The following is a 17,797-nucleotide window of genomic DNA, read 5'->3' as shown; positions in this document are numbered from 1 at the left end:
TTACTCTCTACATAATCTAAGTTACACACTTCACGACTACCTAATAGAAATTTAATGACTGCAGTGCATCGCAGTGATCGATCTAATGAATGCAATATACTATTACGATGATCGAAAAGCAGTGCAGGATTTTGGCTAGCCAAAATTCAAGCACATAGAGGTACTATATTACTGATTCCTCTACGGAAATTTTTATAGATTATCACAATTTTGATATCAAGGCCCTTCTTTTTCAACACCACTGAATTAACATTTGAGTAGTTTTATTCATAGGTAAATAATGTCATTTGATAGGCTATATGTTTTCATGTTATGCTTTATGAATTTTATGTGCACGATTATGCCGCAGAAAACGATCTATTATATCCAAGTACTATAAGTGAATACTAATATAAAGGCTAGTTTAATATGAATGTTAAAGGTGTAGGTCATTAGATTTTTCATAGCAGAAAACATAAAATATCAATGGTTGAAGAAAGAGGAATGAAACTCAGTCCACCAAATTCGCCACTGCAAAGCTATTATAGGCTTTACTTTTTCGAAGTAGGAAACGAGCAAAATCAGCTGTGCGTTGGCTGGGATTCAAACTACGGATTCTATCGCGACGGGCTACGAATTACACTGTGAAAACAAGGATGAGGGAAGGGAATAATATTCTATAAAAGAAGTTCTAAAATCTTAATCTTAAGTTTTTAACATATTCGCTACTAACGCGTAAAATAGCACCGTTTTCCACATATGAATTGCGTATTTTTTAAAGCAATGTTCAAACCTAATTCCAGTATGAGAATTCAAGGTAGTTTTAATTAAAAATATAATTTTGATATTTTTTTAAATTTTAATATTGCATAATTATTTTAATGTTATTTAAACAAGTCAACGTAAAGACAGGTAACAAAGCAAAATATGAGTCATAGCTCTTTCTAGTCTGCTACCTAATATGAGTGCAGTTGCTATGAACTTTGCTGAGAAATAACTGTGGGACTATGCTTTTACCACCATGTCGTTGGTCTGTTTCAGGAAACCATATAGCTTCTATATGAGCCGATCAGTAGCGAACATGTTAAAACTAGAAATGAGAAGAAAAATGGTACACTGAAGATGCTGATAGAGTTAAATCAACATATCACTGCAAACTCAAAAACGCAGCAGAAATTTTATTATTCTCAATGAATAGCAACTGAATGCTTGAAATTAACAGAAATGTTTTCTTCTGTTTGGGTTTCACGTGAACTCACAGCTGAAAAGCCCCAGCAGAGAGATTCGATTTGTACTTTTCTTTTCACAATAAAGGAAGTGGAATCTTTCTAATTGTGATGTAGATAGGAAAAAAAGAATTATTTACGTTAATATTAATCGAAAAGGAAAGCGGTTAAGCCCCCTCACAAAGAAAAGTATTAGGATATGGAAGTTGTTTTTTCATGAATTATTAGAAAATAAATAAACCTTCTTATCATCACGCACGGCTCTACTATTTTCGGCTCTCTACGTTATCAGTATAATTAGAGCCTCTTGCCAATTAAATTTATTAATAATTAAAAGCGAAATAAACCTTTACTCAGAGCCAGGTTTAGATTTGATAAGGCTCTAAGCTATTCGAAATATGGAGCCCTTTATAAGTCTGTTATACTATTCTTATACAATATTTTAATTTTTTGGGTCACCCCCAAGAAAGTGGAGGCCCTAAGCTACAGCTTATACGTAAATCTTGCACTGCCTTTACTTAGATGTCACTTAAAATAATAACTTAGCTGGCGGCCTTAAAAATTCGGAGCTCTAGAGCCTATCTATGTTGCCTATCCCTGGATACCTGTTTTTCGGTTAAAAATTTGAAATGGGCCTTAACCATTGATCTGATGCGAAATCTTCAGCAAGATAAAGCTAAATCACGTATTACAAGAAGTGATTCGAAGTTAAACAATGAGAAATGTTTAATCCTCTGTCTGAGAGTCTTAATATTCCTCTTTCCAGTTATAAATCACTATCAGTTTCTTTTTGCAGAAACTTAACGGTAAACAGAAACTGAAAATACACTAAATTAATTGGATTAAATTGGATTATTTGTATTTTGGCAAATCCGCTCGGTCGCTAAATAAATATTTTGCGGCAAAATCAAAACAGTTCTTCAGAAAGATGATTAGAAAATAGCTTGAAAGATGAAGTCATAAAATATGATGGTTATTTTATTGTCATTCAAACTTAAAGCCAGAAAACAAATACGTTGTCCCATAGTTGAAGTTTTCTGTATCAATTCTACATTGCTTTCCGTTCAATCTGATATAACTCGCTCGATGTAACATACTAACTTTCGTAAATCTTTCGATTACACCCTTTTATAGATGAGTTATTTTATGGGTATTTAATTTTCGTCGTGTGCAAATGATGATGTTTTAAAGCGAACACAGAAATTCGGTGGAATGTGTAAATAAAACATCTAAATACAGAGAAAACAGCTAAATACTGAAATTCTGTATTTTAGAGTGGAAGTGGATGTATCCATATTTGGAGCTGGGATATCAAAAAATTAAGAAAAGAATTCAATCCCTCCCCTCTGCATAAGTTGCATTGCTTTTGATAGCATCAAGAGTGTTTTTTTTTTTTTTTTTTTTTTTTTTTTTTTTTTATGGAAATAATCATTTTTTGAAACGACTGAGAATCGCACACGTGTTTACGTAAGTTTTCGTTTTAATTAACGCAGTGCAGTTTATCATCTCTCAGTTCAAGGCTATTTCCTCGTAATTCATCCTGAATAAATAGAGATTTTTTTTTAGTTTCTTATTTCTAAATTGTATACCATTCTATATGTAATTCTTAAATCCATCAATTTAAATTGAGAATGTTGTACTTCTTAATCAGTAACTTATTAACAAAATAAGGTGTTTCAAATGAAAATTTTTGTATGTCTATATAATTTTTTTTAAAAATCTCTTTTTTTTTTTTTCCTTATATAATTTCCTTATAGAATATTTTGAGACATAAAATTCTAAAATCTACTATCAGTAAGAGTGAAATTATTTTTTCACAGACTGGTTATTTGGCATTATTGCTTGGAATTCCGAACAAATTTTTCCCATTTTTTCTCTTATGTGTTAAACTGATTTACATTTCCATGTAAGTAGTAACCAGTAGGCGGAATAGACGTCACAGAAAAGAGGCTTGGTCTCCGCCATCCTGGATTTTCCAGGAAGTGACGCGTTAGAATGACGTCATGAAAGTTTCGTTTTATTTTGTGGCAACGATTTATTCTTTATTTAATTTCTTTAAAAATAATATAGGGCGATATTTGGTGGCAACGATTTGAAAAGTGATTCAGCCGTTGATAACGGACGACGCAAAATTCTATTTCCAGACTAATAGCCTAAAAGTTAAATACGACTTAAATATGCATTTGTTAAATACGCAAAAGTTTTAGTATAAAAAGTCTCGAATAATAGTAGTTTCGAGACTAATACCCTAAAAGCTAAGTTTTTATTAGCCTAAAAGAGCGTTAGCGTTACCCCATTCGGGCAACGATCTTTTAGGCTAATAAAAATTAAAAAAATAGCAGTTTATATTTGGTAAAATAAAATATTTTATAAGAAATAATACAGGCATTTTTATCATAAATTCGAGTTTAAAACGTTCGACAGCGAGATACGAAAATAGATTAGATGGAAAGATTTGCTATAGGAAGCTTATTAATATTTATGTTACTTCATAAGATTATCTTTTTATGAAAAATAGAGGAACGTTACAATGTATGAAAATTAGAAATAAAAAGAGAAAACGTAAAAGATATAATATATATATATAAGCTTTAAATTCAAATTCATGTACAAAAATTTAATAAATTTAGTACTCTTATCTTACAGGTTACCATGAAGTCATTCGGATACCTCCACACTCCAGACATTTAAATATCTCAGAAACTCGAGATTTTCCAACGTATTTAGCTTTACGTGAGAGCACAGGTCAGTATCGTTTAAACGGAAATTGGATACTTCATTGGCCTGGAAGGTATAATGCTGCTGGAACAACTCTCAGTTACAGAAGATGGCCTGGGAAGCCAGAAAGTTTATTAACAAAAGGACCAACAATGAAAGAACTGATTGTTGAGGTAACTGCAGTCTTACAAAAACTCCTTATAAAATAAAATATTTTATAAGAAACAATTCAGGCATTGTTATCATAAATTCCAGTAACATACCCCTTCACCTTTACGATCATGGCATATGTCATCTTCATCGCATAACACTTATTTTTTCCACTCCATATGACACTAAAGTACAGCCTTTATTCCTACGCTTTAGATAAATTTCGAAGTCGTTACATGCTTTACATTATGATGAATATATGCCTAAATCAGCATCTTATTTTTTCACTTCATATAAAGTGAAGCTACAGTTGAAAACTGAATGACAGCTGATTGTGGACCCGACAACCTATGTTTCAACTTATTTACTTAGAATTCTGAAATACAATTTAGTTTAATTTGATTTTGTTTTAAAACACATTGTTTAAAATTACATTCGAATAATTAATAATGTTACTCTTGATGATATTAATTTAAGGTATATTTAGTGCATAGAAACAGATCCCATTTAGTTAAATAAAATATGCAAATTTATGAAATTCCTACATCATATTAAAATTTAATGTGTATTTTTTTTTTATTATTTTATAAAACTGTTAACACCGTTTGTTAACTTGGCAAAATCTGTTCTCGCTATTAGCATATATTTCCTTGCGTGTTTCCTACTTTTTCACTTATATGAAGCAAAGAAAGTATTGTAATCGCGAAAAATTGCGAATATCATATTTCAACGAAAATATCCATTTTGACAGCTCTCAAATCCATTTATCCGTACGCATAGAATAAAGCACTCTTTTCCTCAAGGCGAATTATAAAATGGATTTAGAAGAGAATTTTTTGTGACATCTTAACGTGTGTACCTATGCATCTATCTAGGAAAACTCAAAAACGAGTAGCCTCAGAATGTTGAAATTTTGTAGATGGGACTGCTACAACATGCTTTTTTTTTTTTTTTTTTTTTTTTTTTAATTCACGCAAACAGCTAAGTAATGTTTGTAATTTTAATTTTACAAAGGACTTTCAAGTTTAGTTTTCATATTTGAGTATTTTTGAATATATTTATTCTTTAGCATTTATTTGTCATTTGATTGTTAGCCTTACTAGGCCAATTGTGATTTAGGATTTGATTTGAATTATGTTTAACTTTTTATTTTTTACTTTAAATATTTTAGAACACCCAGACATGTCCGAAAAAGAGACAAATCTAGTGAGATTTTTGTTAAGTTTAAATTTGTAAAGAAATTTGAGTTCGCTTAATATCGTTTGAAGTATAAATGGATTTGTCTTGCATGGTCTAGTTAATTAACTTGATTTGAGGCTTTAAGATACTTTTTCCTTGACAAGTTCTGTTTGAAACTTTGAGCAGTTTTTTTTTTTTTTGTTGCTATTGTTCTTGTTTTCTCAAATTTTTCTGTTTTAAAAAGTTTTTTTTAGTTCATAATTTGTAATTTACTTAGTAACTCATTTTACAAAGTGTTTCTGGAATTAAAATAGTTAACTTCAGGTGTTTCTAACGACTACTTCTAGGTTTTAATTTTTTTTCTTTTTATTTTAATTCATTTAAAAAACCAGCAGCTATAAGTGCTATTTTTAACTAAATTGGTCATTCGTTTTTTAAAAATGCTTTTTTACTCCTTTTTTTGCTTATACCGTAAATGTTGCGACAAACTTCTAGGGGATGTAGAGGAGACTTCTAGGAGACATCATAAGGATTAAGAATTGCATAGGAACCCACGTCCGGAAAGTATTATGCCAGACATATTCAAACACAGCGGGAGTTTCTTTGATTGTAGCAGCTGCGCAGGCGAGTCTTGCTACGAGATCCATTTCACACACAACAAGATCAACAAGACGGCACTTTTGATGGCTTCCCACAAAAAGAAATCAAGGCTTGATAAATCCATGGGGGCCAGGGAACTGGTCCATTACCCCCAATTCATCGATGCGGGAATGATCTGTTCAAATGGCTTCGAACATCCAGTCCAAAATGAGCAGGGCCCCAATCATGCTGGAATCGCATTGTTGCGCCTCACATTTGGTGGAACATGGTCAAGCAAATCGGGAAGAACCTTCTCCAGATAGATCAAATTCGGATTAATTAATTTGAATCAAATGTTTCGTCGGTGACAGGCATGTTTAGCGTCTGATGGTGCAAATTTCGAGCATCTGTTGTAACATTCAAGCTGTCGTACACCATTTGTATTCTTGCCCAATAAATGTTTCAAATTAATCACTCTTGCTTCTTTTCCCATCTTCTACCTCTGCTACCACTTACCCCTAACATTTCCAGGTATAGGTTTGGGGTGGGGCGCTTTTGGTTACTTGTTGTGGTGCGAAGTTGCGTAAACTCAAACATATTTATTATTATAACCAGAACTCTTTACACACACATATAATTTAGAGATAGCAAAGATAGATATTACATTAATTATAGTCCTCGTAGTGTGCGGAGTCTCTTAACGAGAGCTCAAGGGCATCGTAGGTTTCTCTAGTCGAGAGTTCAGAAGCGTTCTTCTGTTGTTACTCCGATGGCGAAAATCTTCAGACTGAATTAGCCCCGCCTCCTTAATTTTACAGTAGCATTTTACATGCTCTGATTCGTTATATCTGGAACAATATCAGAGGAAAAATCAGATCATTGGTTCTTCACCCCTCCTCAAATTGAGAATTGACGACAGAGACAGTGCAGAAAGTTGAAATCTTCTGACACTAGGTATGAAGTTATGTCTCTGCAATGTCAAAACATGTCTAATGACACATCGTAAAGGCTGGAAGCCGTGAATTGCAGGGACCGAACACACGATCTACTTATCTCTGAGTGGTCCACCGCAGGTTCCTATTCAATCCTTATGGTGCCTTACATCCCCTAGAAATTTGTCGCAACATTTACAATACATATATAGAGATATAAGTACTTACTCCGTTACCCAACAAAGTGTAACCTCAGATTTTTTATTCTTATATGTTCGTAAATTGTGCATTTTCTGCTTTAAAACGGATTGAATTATGTTGTCCTTATGTTCCGGATAAGTCGTTTATGCCTTTAATTAACCTGTAGAACTAATCTGTAGTTGTAGAATTATCAACAATTTAAAAGCTGTTTAAGTGGTACTCAGCCTAATGAGGCCACCATTTCTTTGCATCTGAAATTCTTAATAGAATGATGAATTTCTACTAAGAGTGCAGACAGTTTGTGCGCCAACTTCGGTCATCGGGGCTCAGTTCGAAGGATTCATCACTGAAGACAATTCTGCACCCGTTAGTGACATTCCAGGTCGAATGTGCCTGATACCAATGCAGACGGGCTTGTCGGTGTACAGAGGTCAATGGCAGTCGAAGCAAGGGGCGCCATGACCTCAGTCCTGTTTCTCTGAGTCGCCTATTTATGGTCCTTGCGGTCACTGAAGCACACCACGTAGGATCGATGATAATGATGTACGTAGGATGATCGATGATAATGATGTACGTAAGATGATCGATGATAATTATGCGCATAGGGTCGATGATAATGATAAATCTGGGGCTCTGAGTGCCGCTCTGACCATTGATCTGTCATCATATTCTATCGTCTCTCTAAGACGACCGTTTCCTTCTTGACCTTGCGTTCAGCAATGGTTCGCTCATTCCTGCCAATATCATCTAATAGTGGCATCGCTCCTATTCAAAAGTCGAGCAATTCGCTGATTAAATCAATCGGCTTCTTTGAGCCCAACTACATGGCCTCTCAAATGCTGACATATATGCATATTGTTTGTGCACCCGTATGCGAGGCATTGTTACTGTCTACCTGAGTACACGGAATGAAATGTGCAAAGAATATATGACCTGGAATGGAAATTTCTCCTATTTAATATCGTGCCAGATGCGCATTTAAGATGCGCTGCAGCGCCACATGTTCATTCATTGGCTGTCTAACTTTAAAATTTTGCGTTTTTCATATCGAAATCTGTATGCATATCAATTTATGTCCAATTTGCATCACTTATTCTTTTTTTTTTTTTTTTTTTTTGTCTCAGAGTGCATCTTCCTTGTTACTTGAATCTCTCTTGTTCTGACTGTTGTCTCTGCTGCACCTTAAACCTCAAATCAAAAGTAAATAATTAAAGAAAATGAATATGCAGCTGACTCAGCGAAATTCGTAGAGTGAATGTGAGTTCGTGTTTCCTTCGCCAGTTCTTGTATTAGGCTGGCATAAAGTTCAACGCATAGAAGGGAAAAGTTCGGTCTGATCTTCGAAGGTAATTCGCTAGGGTTTATCTTTGTTAGTACGATGAAAGCAATCACTAAGTGAACTAGTTCATTTTAAAATATAGGGGAGCTCGTTCTCTGAGCGCATTGAGGAAAAGGAAAATTAAAACAATTTTTAAATTTTTGTAACCTGGCCCTAAAAGGCTAGGGTAAAAATACACGAGAAAATACGATATTTTATTCCGTTTTTTATTTAACCTTTCATTATATAAATATTCTTATATGATGAAACGAATAAAATTTTAGATTATTGTTTTTCATTGGAAAATCATATGATGGTAATGTCTCGCAGTTCTTTTTGATTTTCTGAACTATTTAACATTCTGCTGTGTAATTTTAACTTATTCTGCTTACCAAGGAATAGAAGCACGTTAAGTGGAAATAAAGCGGGAAAAAAATTAGGGGACTTGACCTTCTTCCACATTAGCCATTTATAACGATTATGATGCAAGCCAAAGGGAGGAGATAACCTTGAAATCGGTTTTAAAGTAAAAAACTACAAAATGCTCTTTTTTCTGACTTTCGTTAGTACTGAATGTTAATTGAAAAATTTTAAAAAGTAATGCTTTTCTTTGAAAATATTAAGGAAATTGAAATTATCTATTCTGTCTGATTTTTTCTCTTTCAGATATTAGTACGTGAAAATGAAGAAGCATTTATAAATTATGAATTTGTTGTATCGAAAGTCCATGGACATTGGAAAACACAGAATTCGTCATGTTCAACAACATGTAGCAACGGTACTGTATATGTTAACCCTTTAACTGTCAAGTTATTTTGATGATTTGGGTACACAAAATGTCAAATTTTTTTATTGCAAAAATCAAATGTTTAGTACAAAATAAAATATACTTAAGTAGTTAAAAATTGATATTTTGAAATACATAAGTAAAATTTTTAAAGTTTTGTAGAAAATGCGTATTTGCTTGAAGTGGCTGCCACTCAACATGGCAGTTGTAAAGTTCGCTTCTAGTGGAGCATTATTTTCTAAAAAAGAAAAAATTTAATTATTTTCTAAAAAATAAATAAATATAAGTGAATACCTATTAGTAGTTCAGTAATTCAGCCTTGTGTGTTACAACTGGAAACACTTTTCCAAGCACAAACCAACTCCACAATCACTACACCAGAATCGTGATTCCTTTCTTATCTTTTCCCCATTTTTATCCTTTTTCGAGCAACACACTTTGCACTGTCTTGTAGGCTCACGTTTCGCAGGAGTAGGAGGAATATGGGATATAAAATGTCGTTCGGTAAGACGGGCAGGGTTATCTATTGTAGGTCGTCTGACAACATTCTTTTGTCCAGAAGCTGCATCATCATATTTATGTAAAAGCTCTTCTACAACTTGGATTCGAAATTCTAAAAATGTAATACGTTTCCCAACTACATTTTTATAGAGCAAATGTGAGTTCCAGAGTACCTTGTCTAGTAAATGTAAAAATATCTTTTTATAATATTTTTTCTGACATTTTCGGATTGTTGGATGAAAGGATATTTCCTAATCACGGCGATCTACACCACCCATAGTTAGACTGTAATTAGAAACAATCTTCGGCTTGAGTATATCTCCATTTTTTTTATTTTTGAGGCTGACCATGGAAGCATCATGAATACTGCTCATCAAACACACATTCTTCATCTTCGGTTGAAGAATCTAAATCATCTATATAACGTTTCAAAGAACTGGAAGCCATTTTACAACAAAAACATCCCATGCACTTTGAACCAAAGAACGTATAACCTCTAACCTTTGAAATCTTCAGTAAAATGCTGTCATCTATTGAACTGAGCGCACATTAACTTTTACCGAGATACAGTCGGGTTTGACAAAGAGATGAAGCCGAAATAAATGTCTCTCGATATATATTCGGGTATAACAATACGATGCACTCAAAAAAAAAATTACCCCGAGTAATACTCGGGCGTGACATTTTTGAACACCAGTGCTGTGCCCGAGATTATCTCGGGCATGACAGTTAAAGGGTTAAAATTTATTCTTGGTATGGTTTGCCTATCTTTAGTGTAAATCCAGAATCATACACTATGCAAATAATTACTTTTTAAGAAATAAATAAGTATCCTTTATGAAATAAAAGTATCTTTTAGCAATAGGATGGTTTAAATACACTTTCGGAAAATTATTACCAATTTTTTTTTCAGCTTTGATTGTTGGGCAGCGATATTGCTTCGCAAAATACGAATATCTTTATTTTGCGTTGATTATTTATGAGCTTTTTTTAATTAATTTATGAAGTAATATTTTATTATTAGGAGAAATATAATGATAAATTAATTTTTTCCAAACTGTTATCAATAGAGTACATTCGGAGGTTCCTTAATATAGGTCTCATTATTTAAACTACGCGAAGATCATCACTGGGATTTAATTAAAAATAAGTTAAAAACTTAATAGAAGATAGCGAACATGTTTGCTTCTTACTGCTGCAATGTTTCTGAGGTTGTTTTTAATTTAAAATCGAAAGTATTTTCCCTTCCCATGTTGTCATTACGTATGCTCTTTTTGGCCCAAAGGAACGTTAGCTCAGAAGGGCTATTAATTTCGTTTTGGCATTTTGCGCCGATTCACTTTTCAAACTATTGCCATCAAATATTATCACCCTGTGTTATATTTAAAGAAATTAAATAATAAAGAATCTGCATAAATGTATGTTTCTCGCACTGTGATAAAAAAACGGTACCTAGAGCCATCAAATTTTGAATAACGTAATCGTCCTCCGAATATGGGCAACTGGAAGCCCAAATTTGAAATTTGGAATTTGTTTTATTATCTATTTCATATTTTGTAAAGCATTTATGATTTATTTTTAATGTAAAATCTGAAAATATAAAATGGGCTTAATGTAAAATCTGAAAGCTTTCAGATTTTTTTTTTTTTAAAACTTTTATATTTTCATGTTTCTTTTCTAAATTCTTTCGTTGACATATAGTTTTATGGTTACTTTTGTGTATTCGATTGCAAGGTAAAATGCTTCTTTTTTGGAAGAATGATATAGCATCTTCTTCCATCTTTTTTTTAAATAAAAAATTGAAAAAAGTATAGAAAACATGATAAAAATACAAAGACAGCACGTGACTACTCAGAGCTATTTTCATGACAGTTACTTTATAAGTGAGCTGTTGACGATTTGGTGAGCATTTACTAGAACGAGGATGGTTTATCGTTAATTTTGGCGTTCTTTAAATAATGGGAGCTATAATAATAAGGAAGTAACGAACATTCATTATGGTAATAAAATGAATATTTAATTCAATTTAAAATCAGTAATAAAATAGTTTACCATTATTATATGTATTAAAGCGTGTATATTTTTTTTCTAGGAACATTTATTTCATATCCAGTTTGTGTGAATTCTACAAATCATTTAGTAGATACTGCTTATTGTACTTTGTCTTCTAAACCTGTTACAAGAACATACTCCTGCTCAAACACAGTTTCTTGCATGGCCAGGTACAATACTACTTTAATACCAATTTTTAAAGACGCATTTTTTTTAATCTTTATGCATGGGGAGGGAAGAACTTATGTGTCATGATCTAGACTCTCTGCTTATTGATTCCATTTAAAAGCATAATTTTTGGTATGTATTTTCTTAAACTTCAGTTAGAGTCATTGCTTTATTTTCGAACATGATCTCTTAATTCTTCTGCTAAGATGAGGATACAGATTTAGAGTAAATGTACAGACATCCATTGCCATAGAAAGCAATCTTTATAAATATAAACTCATTAAAAGGAAGTGATCTCTGGGAGGGAGTAAAAACAAATTCAAGGCTGTGGCAAAAAATATTGAAATGATTTCAGTATATGCCTTTCATTATTCTTGGCACATTTCGCCAAAAGTCTCTAAAGTTTGTATGCAGTGTTGGAATTTCCAGTAAGCTCTTAGTATTTTAAGTTACGTGCATAATTTTACCCTGTATGATGATATTGTTACGTGCATACTGGTTCGTACTGGATTGAATGCACACAGAACTGGTGACAGCTTGATAAAATTTATATTCCCGAAAGAAACACTTTGCAGTTCTGGAACTTTTCACAAAAGTACTCATAAAACTTTTTCTCAGGAACACAGTTAATAGTTACTACTTCAAACTGTTAAGAGCGTTAAACACAATGTAATGCAAAGCGCATCGCATCTAAGGACAGCACGGAGATCTCTCAATGCTTTGAACTAAAACCTTAGAATTTGATACTTTGATGCTTGCGTGACTTTTGCAGGATTTCTGCTACAACTGTAGCACTTTCCTGAAATCCTAAAAGAATCCCACTCGTGATCATTGTTGCATGAACTGTAACCACTCTGTTTGCTGGGATTCGAACCAAGGAGCGGACTACAAGTGTTCAATGACTTTACCGCTCGACCGTTTGTGGGCCTTTATGAAATAGAAGGCGGTAACTTTATTTAAAATGAATGTCAGAAATACCAAGATGTTTTAAAAAGTTGGATGCTTCTAGATATACTTGCAGATTGCCTGAAGAAAAAGAGCAAGCCATTAAAAAGAAAAAATAAATTTTTGCATAAAATTGAGTAATTTTTTTTTAACTTAAAACTTTTTTGATCTTATGATATTTGATTCTTGCAATTTCAAAAATAAAATACTTGACTAAAATATGAATAACATCTTAAGAAACTAAATGTAGGATGATAAAAATTGTATAAAGCAATGGACACAATGATAAAACTGTTTAAAGCAATGTATGCAAGTCATCCTAAATTAAATATCGGTTATACATGTCTCTTATTTATGTATCTTTTCTCAACGGAACATTGAAAGGCGTGTTAACTGTGCTTTACTGTATTTTCTCTTTTAATGTATGCAGTTTTCAAATGCATCGTAATCTGGGTCACAAGGTATTTTTCCGAAAGAAACACAATTCAAATAAAATCAAATTCTGGAAAAGTTATATTAATAAATATATTTAAAATGCGCAGTTTGAATGAAGGAATACAAAATTTTAAAACAATGATCTGAAGAGAAAATGCAATACAAACAATTAAAATAAAAGTCTAAGAATTTAAAAATTACCTACAATAATAACTATGACTAAAAAATATAGTAAAGAAAACTATTTGGAAAAAAAGAAAAGATGCGCCTTTTACATAAACTACGCAGTTCGAATGAGTAAATAGAAATTTTTAAAACAGTTAACAATTAAAATGAAATTCGAAAAAGAAAAAAATTAAAAATAATAACAATTATAGTTAAAATTATAATACGAAGAACATTATTTGAAAGAAAGAACGAGGTTCCTTTTTTCCCCTTCCCGCACAATGTGAAAAGGGAAAGGAAAATAGGTTGCCGTATATTAAGAAGTTCGCCAAGTGAAATATTTTTGGCGCAAACTGAAAAAAAAAAGTGCTAATATAAATTTTTGTTTACAAACTAATATTTAGGCATAATTTGAGTCGTAGAAGTGGTATGTTATTTCAGAAAAAGTCCGATTTTGTGTCAAAATACCTATGTTAGAATAGTGCCATATATAAATCTAATATATATCCTACGTCGCGCTCTCGAGACATGAAAAACGCAAATTGAATTCTGTCAATATGCCCAGTAAAACGGTAGATATATAACTGTACTTTTTTTTTTTTTTTTTCCCCACAGTGTACGTACATCTGTCTCATACAGATGTCTTTTTGAAGTAGATATAACATGGTGGATTCTTCCAGTATTTATTTTCACATCAACTAATTTATTTGCTTGTTTTTTTCACTTGATTTATCTCGATATATAAATTGGTATGATCACTGGAGCCATCTCACTTGCTAATTCAATTTCTTATCTCCTAATATGTCTGAATGTTGCAGATATTATTGAAAGGTGCATTATTTCAACAAATTCTAAAGACGGTTTCACTGATGTTCATAGCAATATTTATTAATATCAGGTGGTATATTGGTGAATGGACATCTTGTAATCTTAACACCTGTGAGGAAGAATGGCAACAGAGAGAAGTATATTGCATTGTAGGAGAAAAGAAAACTGAAAAATTCCATTGCTCCATCCAAAATCAACCAGAAGATATGCGGAAATGCATCAAATTTAATTGCCTGTATTCCTGGTTTACAGGCCCATGGACAAAAGTAAGGTTAACATTAATTTAATTTATAATTCATTATAAAGTGTGAATTTATCATGTGCAAAAATTTCAAATACTAAAATGAATATTTTAGTGTCATGGCGTTTGCTCAAGAGGATTTCAGACACGATCAGTAACATGTCGTCGGAGTGAAAATGGTACAGCTGAAAGTTTTTCCAATTGCAACAAAGACCAACAGCCACCACATACGCGCAAATGTAGAAATGAAAAAAATTGCTATGCTCACCTACGAATTTATGATGGTGTGTGGACTACAAGCTCATGGAGTAAGGTAATTACATAAATGTATTGAAAAGAAATAGTTATAATTGGTATGTTTTGAATTTTGTAGAATTTTTCAGCTTTAAACATCTTTTAAATATTTAAAAAATATCTCCCTTTATATGCAGTAGAATATGCAAGGGTGCAGTTTGGCACTTGCAGCGCCAGGCCCAGCTAACAATTTCTTTTTCATGACAGAAAAAAAGATAGAGAGAGAAGAAGAAAGTAGATACTATCACGAATACAGGAGACTATAATTTAAATGCTATCTATCTAGTCGGTTTTTGTCATGTGGGACTCAAAAGTTTTATGTTTTATACAATGAGTATAAATTTTTACTAAATAATTTTAATTAAAGAAATAATATAACTAGAGATAAAATATAAGAATTGGAAGATTATATAATAAATTAGAAATTTTAATTTTTACAAAACTGATTTCTTTAAATTTACAATTGCCAAAAACAATAAAAAAATCAAATACTTAATACACAAAATTAAATATGAATCACAAATAAATTCACATTTATATATAAATATTTATTTACTAGTACAAATGTAATGTACATATTTATATTTTGCATAATTAATATCTCCAAATATTTGTGAAATTTTAAAACAACTACAGGAGATGAGAAAGTTTACATAAATTGTTTCTTACCATACTACTTAACAATGGAATGGGTTCAAACTGAATATATCGCAAACATTTTCCCTAATTTACAACGTGTGTCCGAAATTTAAGGATGAATGTCATTATGCTAATGTATTGTTGTAGAATTCAACGATTCAGCATGTTATGGTTTGAAAATTAAAAACACGCTCAGCAGAAAGCTGAAGAATGTGCAAATTTCTGATTCTTGCATTTAAAAGTTGTGTGATAACTCAAAAGCAGATGAAAAAGAAGTAGTACTGCAACAATTTACATTAGTTAAAAATTTAGAATATGAAACAGTGAACTTACAAATGTGAAATTTTTGTTGCACCTCAAAAAACATCACCTTGATGAGTTTATTCATAGAAGGAGTAAAATCAATTTCAAAGAAAGTTTTTATAATTACCAAGGCTGCAATGAAGTTTGGAATCACACTGTTATTTCCAGGTTTCAGGTAGTGCATCAGATGACTGCAATGTTTTCCAGACACTCTGCAGGAGCTTGCTCTCTTTCTACATTTATGCACAGTGATATTTAGCTCTAACAGCTGAACACATCTCAAATACAGTCAAAAGTCGTTAATCTGGACTCGTCGGGACTTCGGCGATTCCAGATTATCGATTTTTCCGGATTATAGATCATCAGTTTAAATCTGGTAAGATGGCATGCAGAAATTACAAAATTAAAAATTTGAAACCGTAATTTATGAAATAAAGAACAATTATGATCTAAAAGGTATCAAAATTTACAAAAAGAAAAAGCTTAATATTTATTTGTTTACTTTATTAAACATTTCTTTCAATATAAGTTGTTTAAGTTGCTTCGTTTCATGTGATAATACTTTCACTTTAATTCTATTAAACAGACATAATTTCTTGTTTAGTTACAAAGTTCCGCTGTTCAAGTCCTATAATTGCTGTGTCGAGAATACCGACTAATTTGTCAATCGAATTTTTTTCATTTTCAATAATCTCTGTGTCTCTTTCTTTACTATTGGAAGCAAATTATAATGACGAAGAACTTGTTTTAAATCATATCAAAGACGGAGTACATCGAGATGAAATACTACATTTAGTAAGGAATTATAAGCCAAATAAAATAAAAACATCTGCCCTGAAGATAAGGATAGATAAGGATAGTGCTGACAGATCAACTTCCAATTCATTGCGCGCCACGGCGTTCCCCCTGCCGAGCAGCGTGAAATTGATAAACAGATTTCGGATTTCGAAACATACTTTCGCTTTAGATCCTTTACATATTAGCAAATATATATCGGAAATTCTATTTGATATAATCGAAAGTTCAAGCTTACTTTTATAAAATTGCTCTAACAGTCTGCAAAAAATAATAAGGCGTATCCAATTCGAAGATTAAGGAACAACGCAATCTGCAACATTAACTGAATTAGATAATTTTAGCTTAGCTTATACCGTCCGTTATATATTAAACGCGCATGCGCACATGCACATTCGCAGCCGTAAAGGTCTTACACACACACGTAAACGCCTATGCGCATGCGGCAACGCGACGCATGCGCAGAAAGTTTGTAGCTTTGAGGTCCGGATTACGGGTGTCCGAATTAATGACTTTTGACTGTACATGGCTAGCCAAGTAACAAAATGCTTCTATTGGAACACAGTAATGAGAGTATCCCACCAAGCTGTTACTTGCCATCTGATTTATACATAACTTCAAGATGGCTTGTTTTTAGGCTCTAGCCAAACAGCACCATAGATGACATCTACCATGCTATCAGATCCACCAAAATGAATGATGAAGTAATGCACCAATGTCTTCTTTGATCAGAGTTGATTTAATGGACAGTCAAATTCCAAATATGTATTCATCCGGTGAGAAAGAGGTAAGGCATGCAGGTACTTAGTTTTAATGTGGAAGTGATTGGATGATGGAATAATGATTAAGAGATATATTTATAAGGTATTTCTCCCGCCTTCTTAGCATGCCTTCGTAGTGTAGTGGTCACACTGAGTGCGTATTCTAGAGGTCTGTGGTTCGATTCCCAGTGAGGGTGTTGCTCATTCTTCATCACCCCTGCCTTAAAAATAACCTAATGACTCTACACACTGAGCTATAAATGTTGAAGAAAGATACCAGAATGTGTGACAACTATTGTGTAAAATGATTATTGAACATTACATTTTCTAGTTCTATTGTGTCATTCACATAGAACTTCTTTTTTTATGAATGATAATACCATGCCTCATCAAAATAAAGCAGCTGAGAATTTCTTGCAAAGTGAAAATAACTATTAAACGGTTATTGGCTTGCATTCTTCCCAGATCTCTACACAGTAGTCAACGACCGATCAAGAGCTAAACCTCTTGATCAATTATTGACTACTGTGTCGAGATGAAATGCAGCTGTCAGTAACTTTGCCAGAAAATAAGCAGAGACTAATCAATAGAAGAGGAATGA

At 32.5% G+C, this 17,797-nt stretch overlaps 1 protein-coding gene across 2 annotated transcripts in view; it reads left to right on the top strand.

Moving 5' to 3' along the window:
* Window positions 1-17,797, top strand: part of LOC118184121 (A disintegrin and metalloproteinase with thrombospondin motifs 16-like) — a 132,324-nt gene that overhangs the window by 104,610 nt on the left and 9,917 nt on the right. The window contains exons 17-21 of one of the 2 annotated variants that reach the window (XM_035353771.2): window positions 3,852-4,096; window positions 8,949-9,060; window positions 11,663-11,792; window positions 14,234-14,429; window positions 14,520-14,717. In XM_035353771.2, coding sequence (XP_035209662.1) covers window positions 3,852-4,096; window positions 8,949-9,060; window positions 11,663-11,792; window positions 14,234-14,429; window positions 14,520-14,717 — 881 coding nt within the window. Of the gene's footprint in view, window positions 1-3,851; window positions 4,097-8,948; window positions 9,061-11,662; window positions 11,793-14,153; window positions 14,430-14,519; window positions 14,718-17,797 lie in introns of those variants that run through there. The other variant, XM_035353773.2, reaches the window with a different exon arrangement.

This window comes from Stegodyphus dumicola, chromosome 3, assembly GCF_044657685.1.
Source record: "Stegodyphus dumicola isolate Sdum_Otavi_A_Nest chromosome 3, ASM4465768v1".
NCBI lineage: Eukaryota > Metazoa > Arthropoda > Arachnida > Araneae > Eresidae > Stegodyphus > Stegodyphus dumicola.
This window is presented reverse-complemented; position numbering and strand designations above follow the sequence as displayed.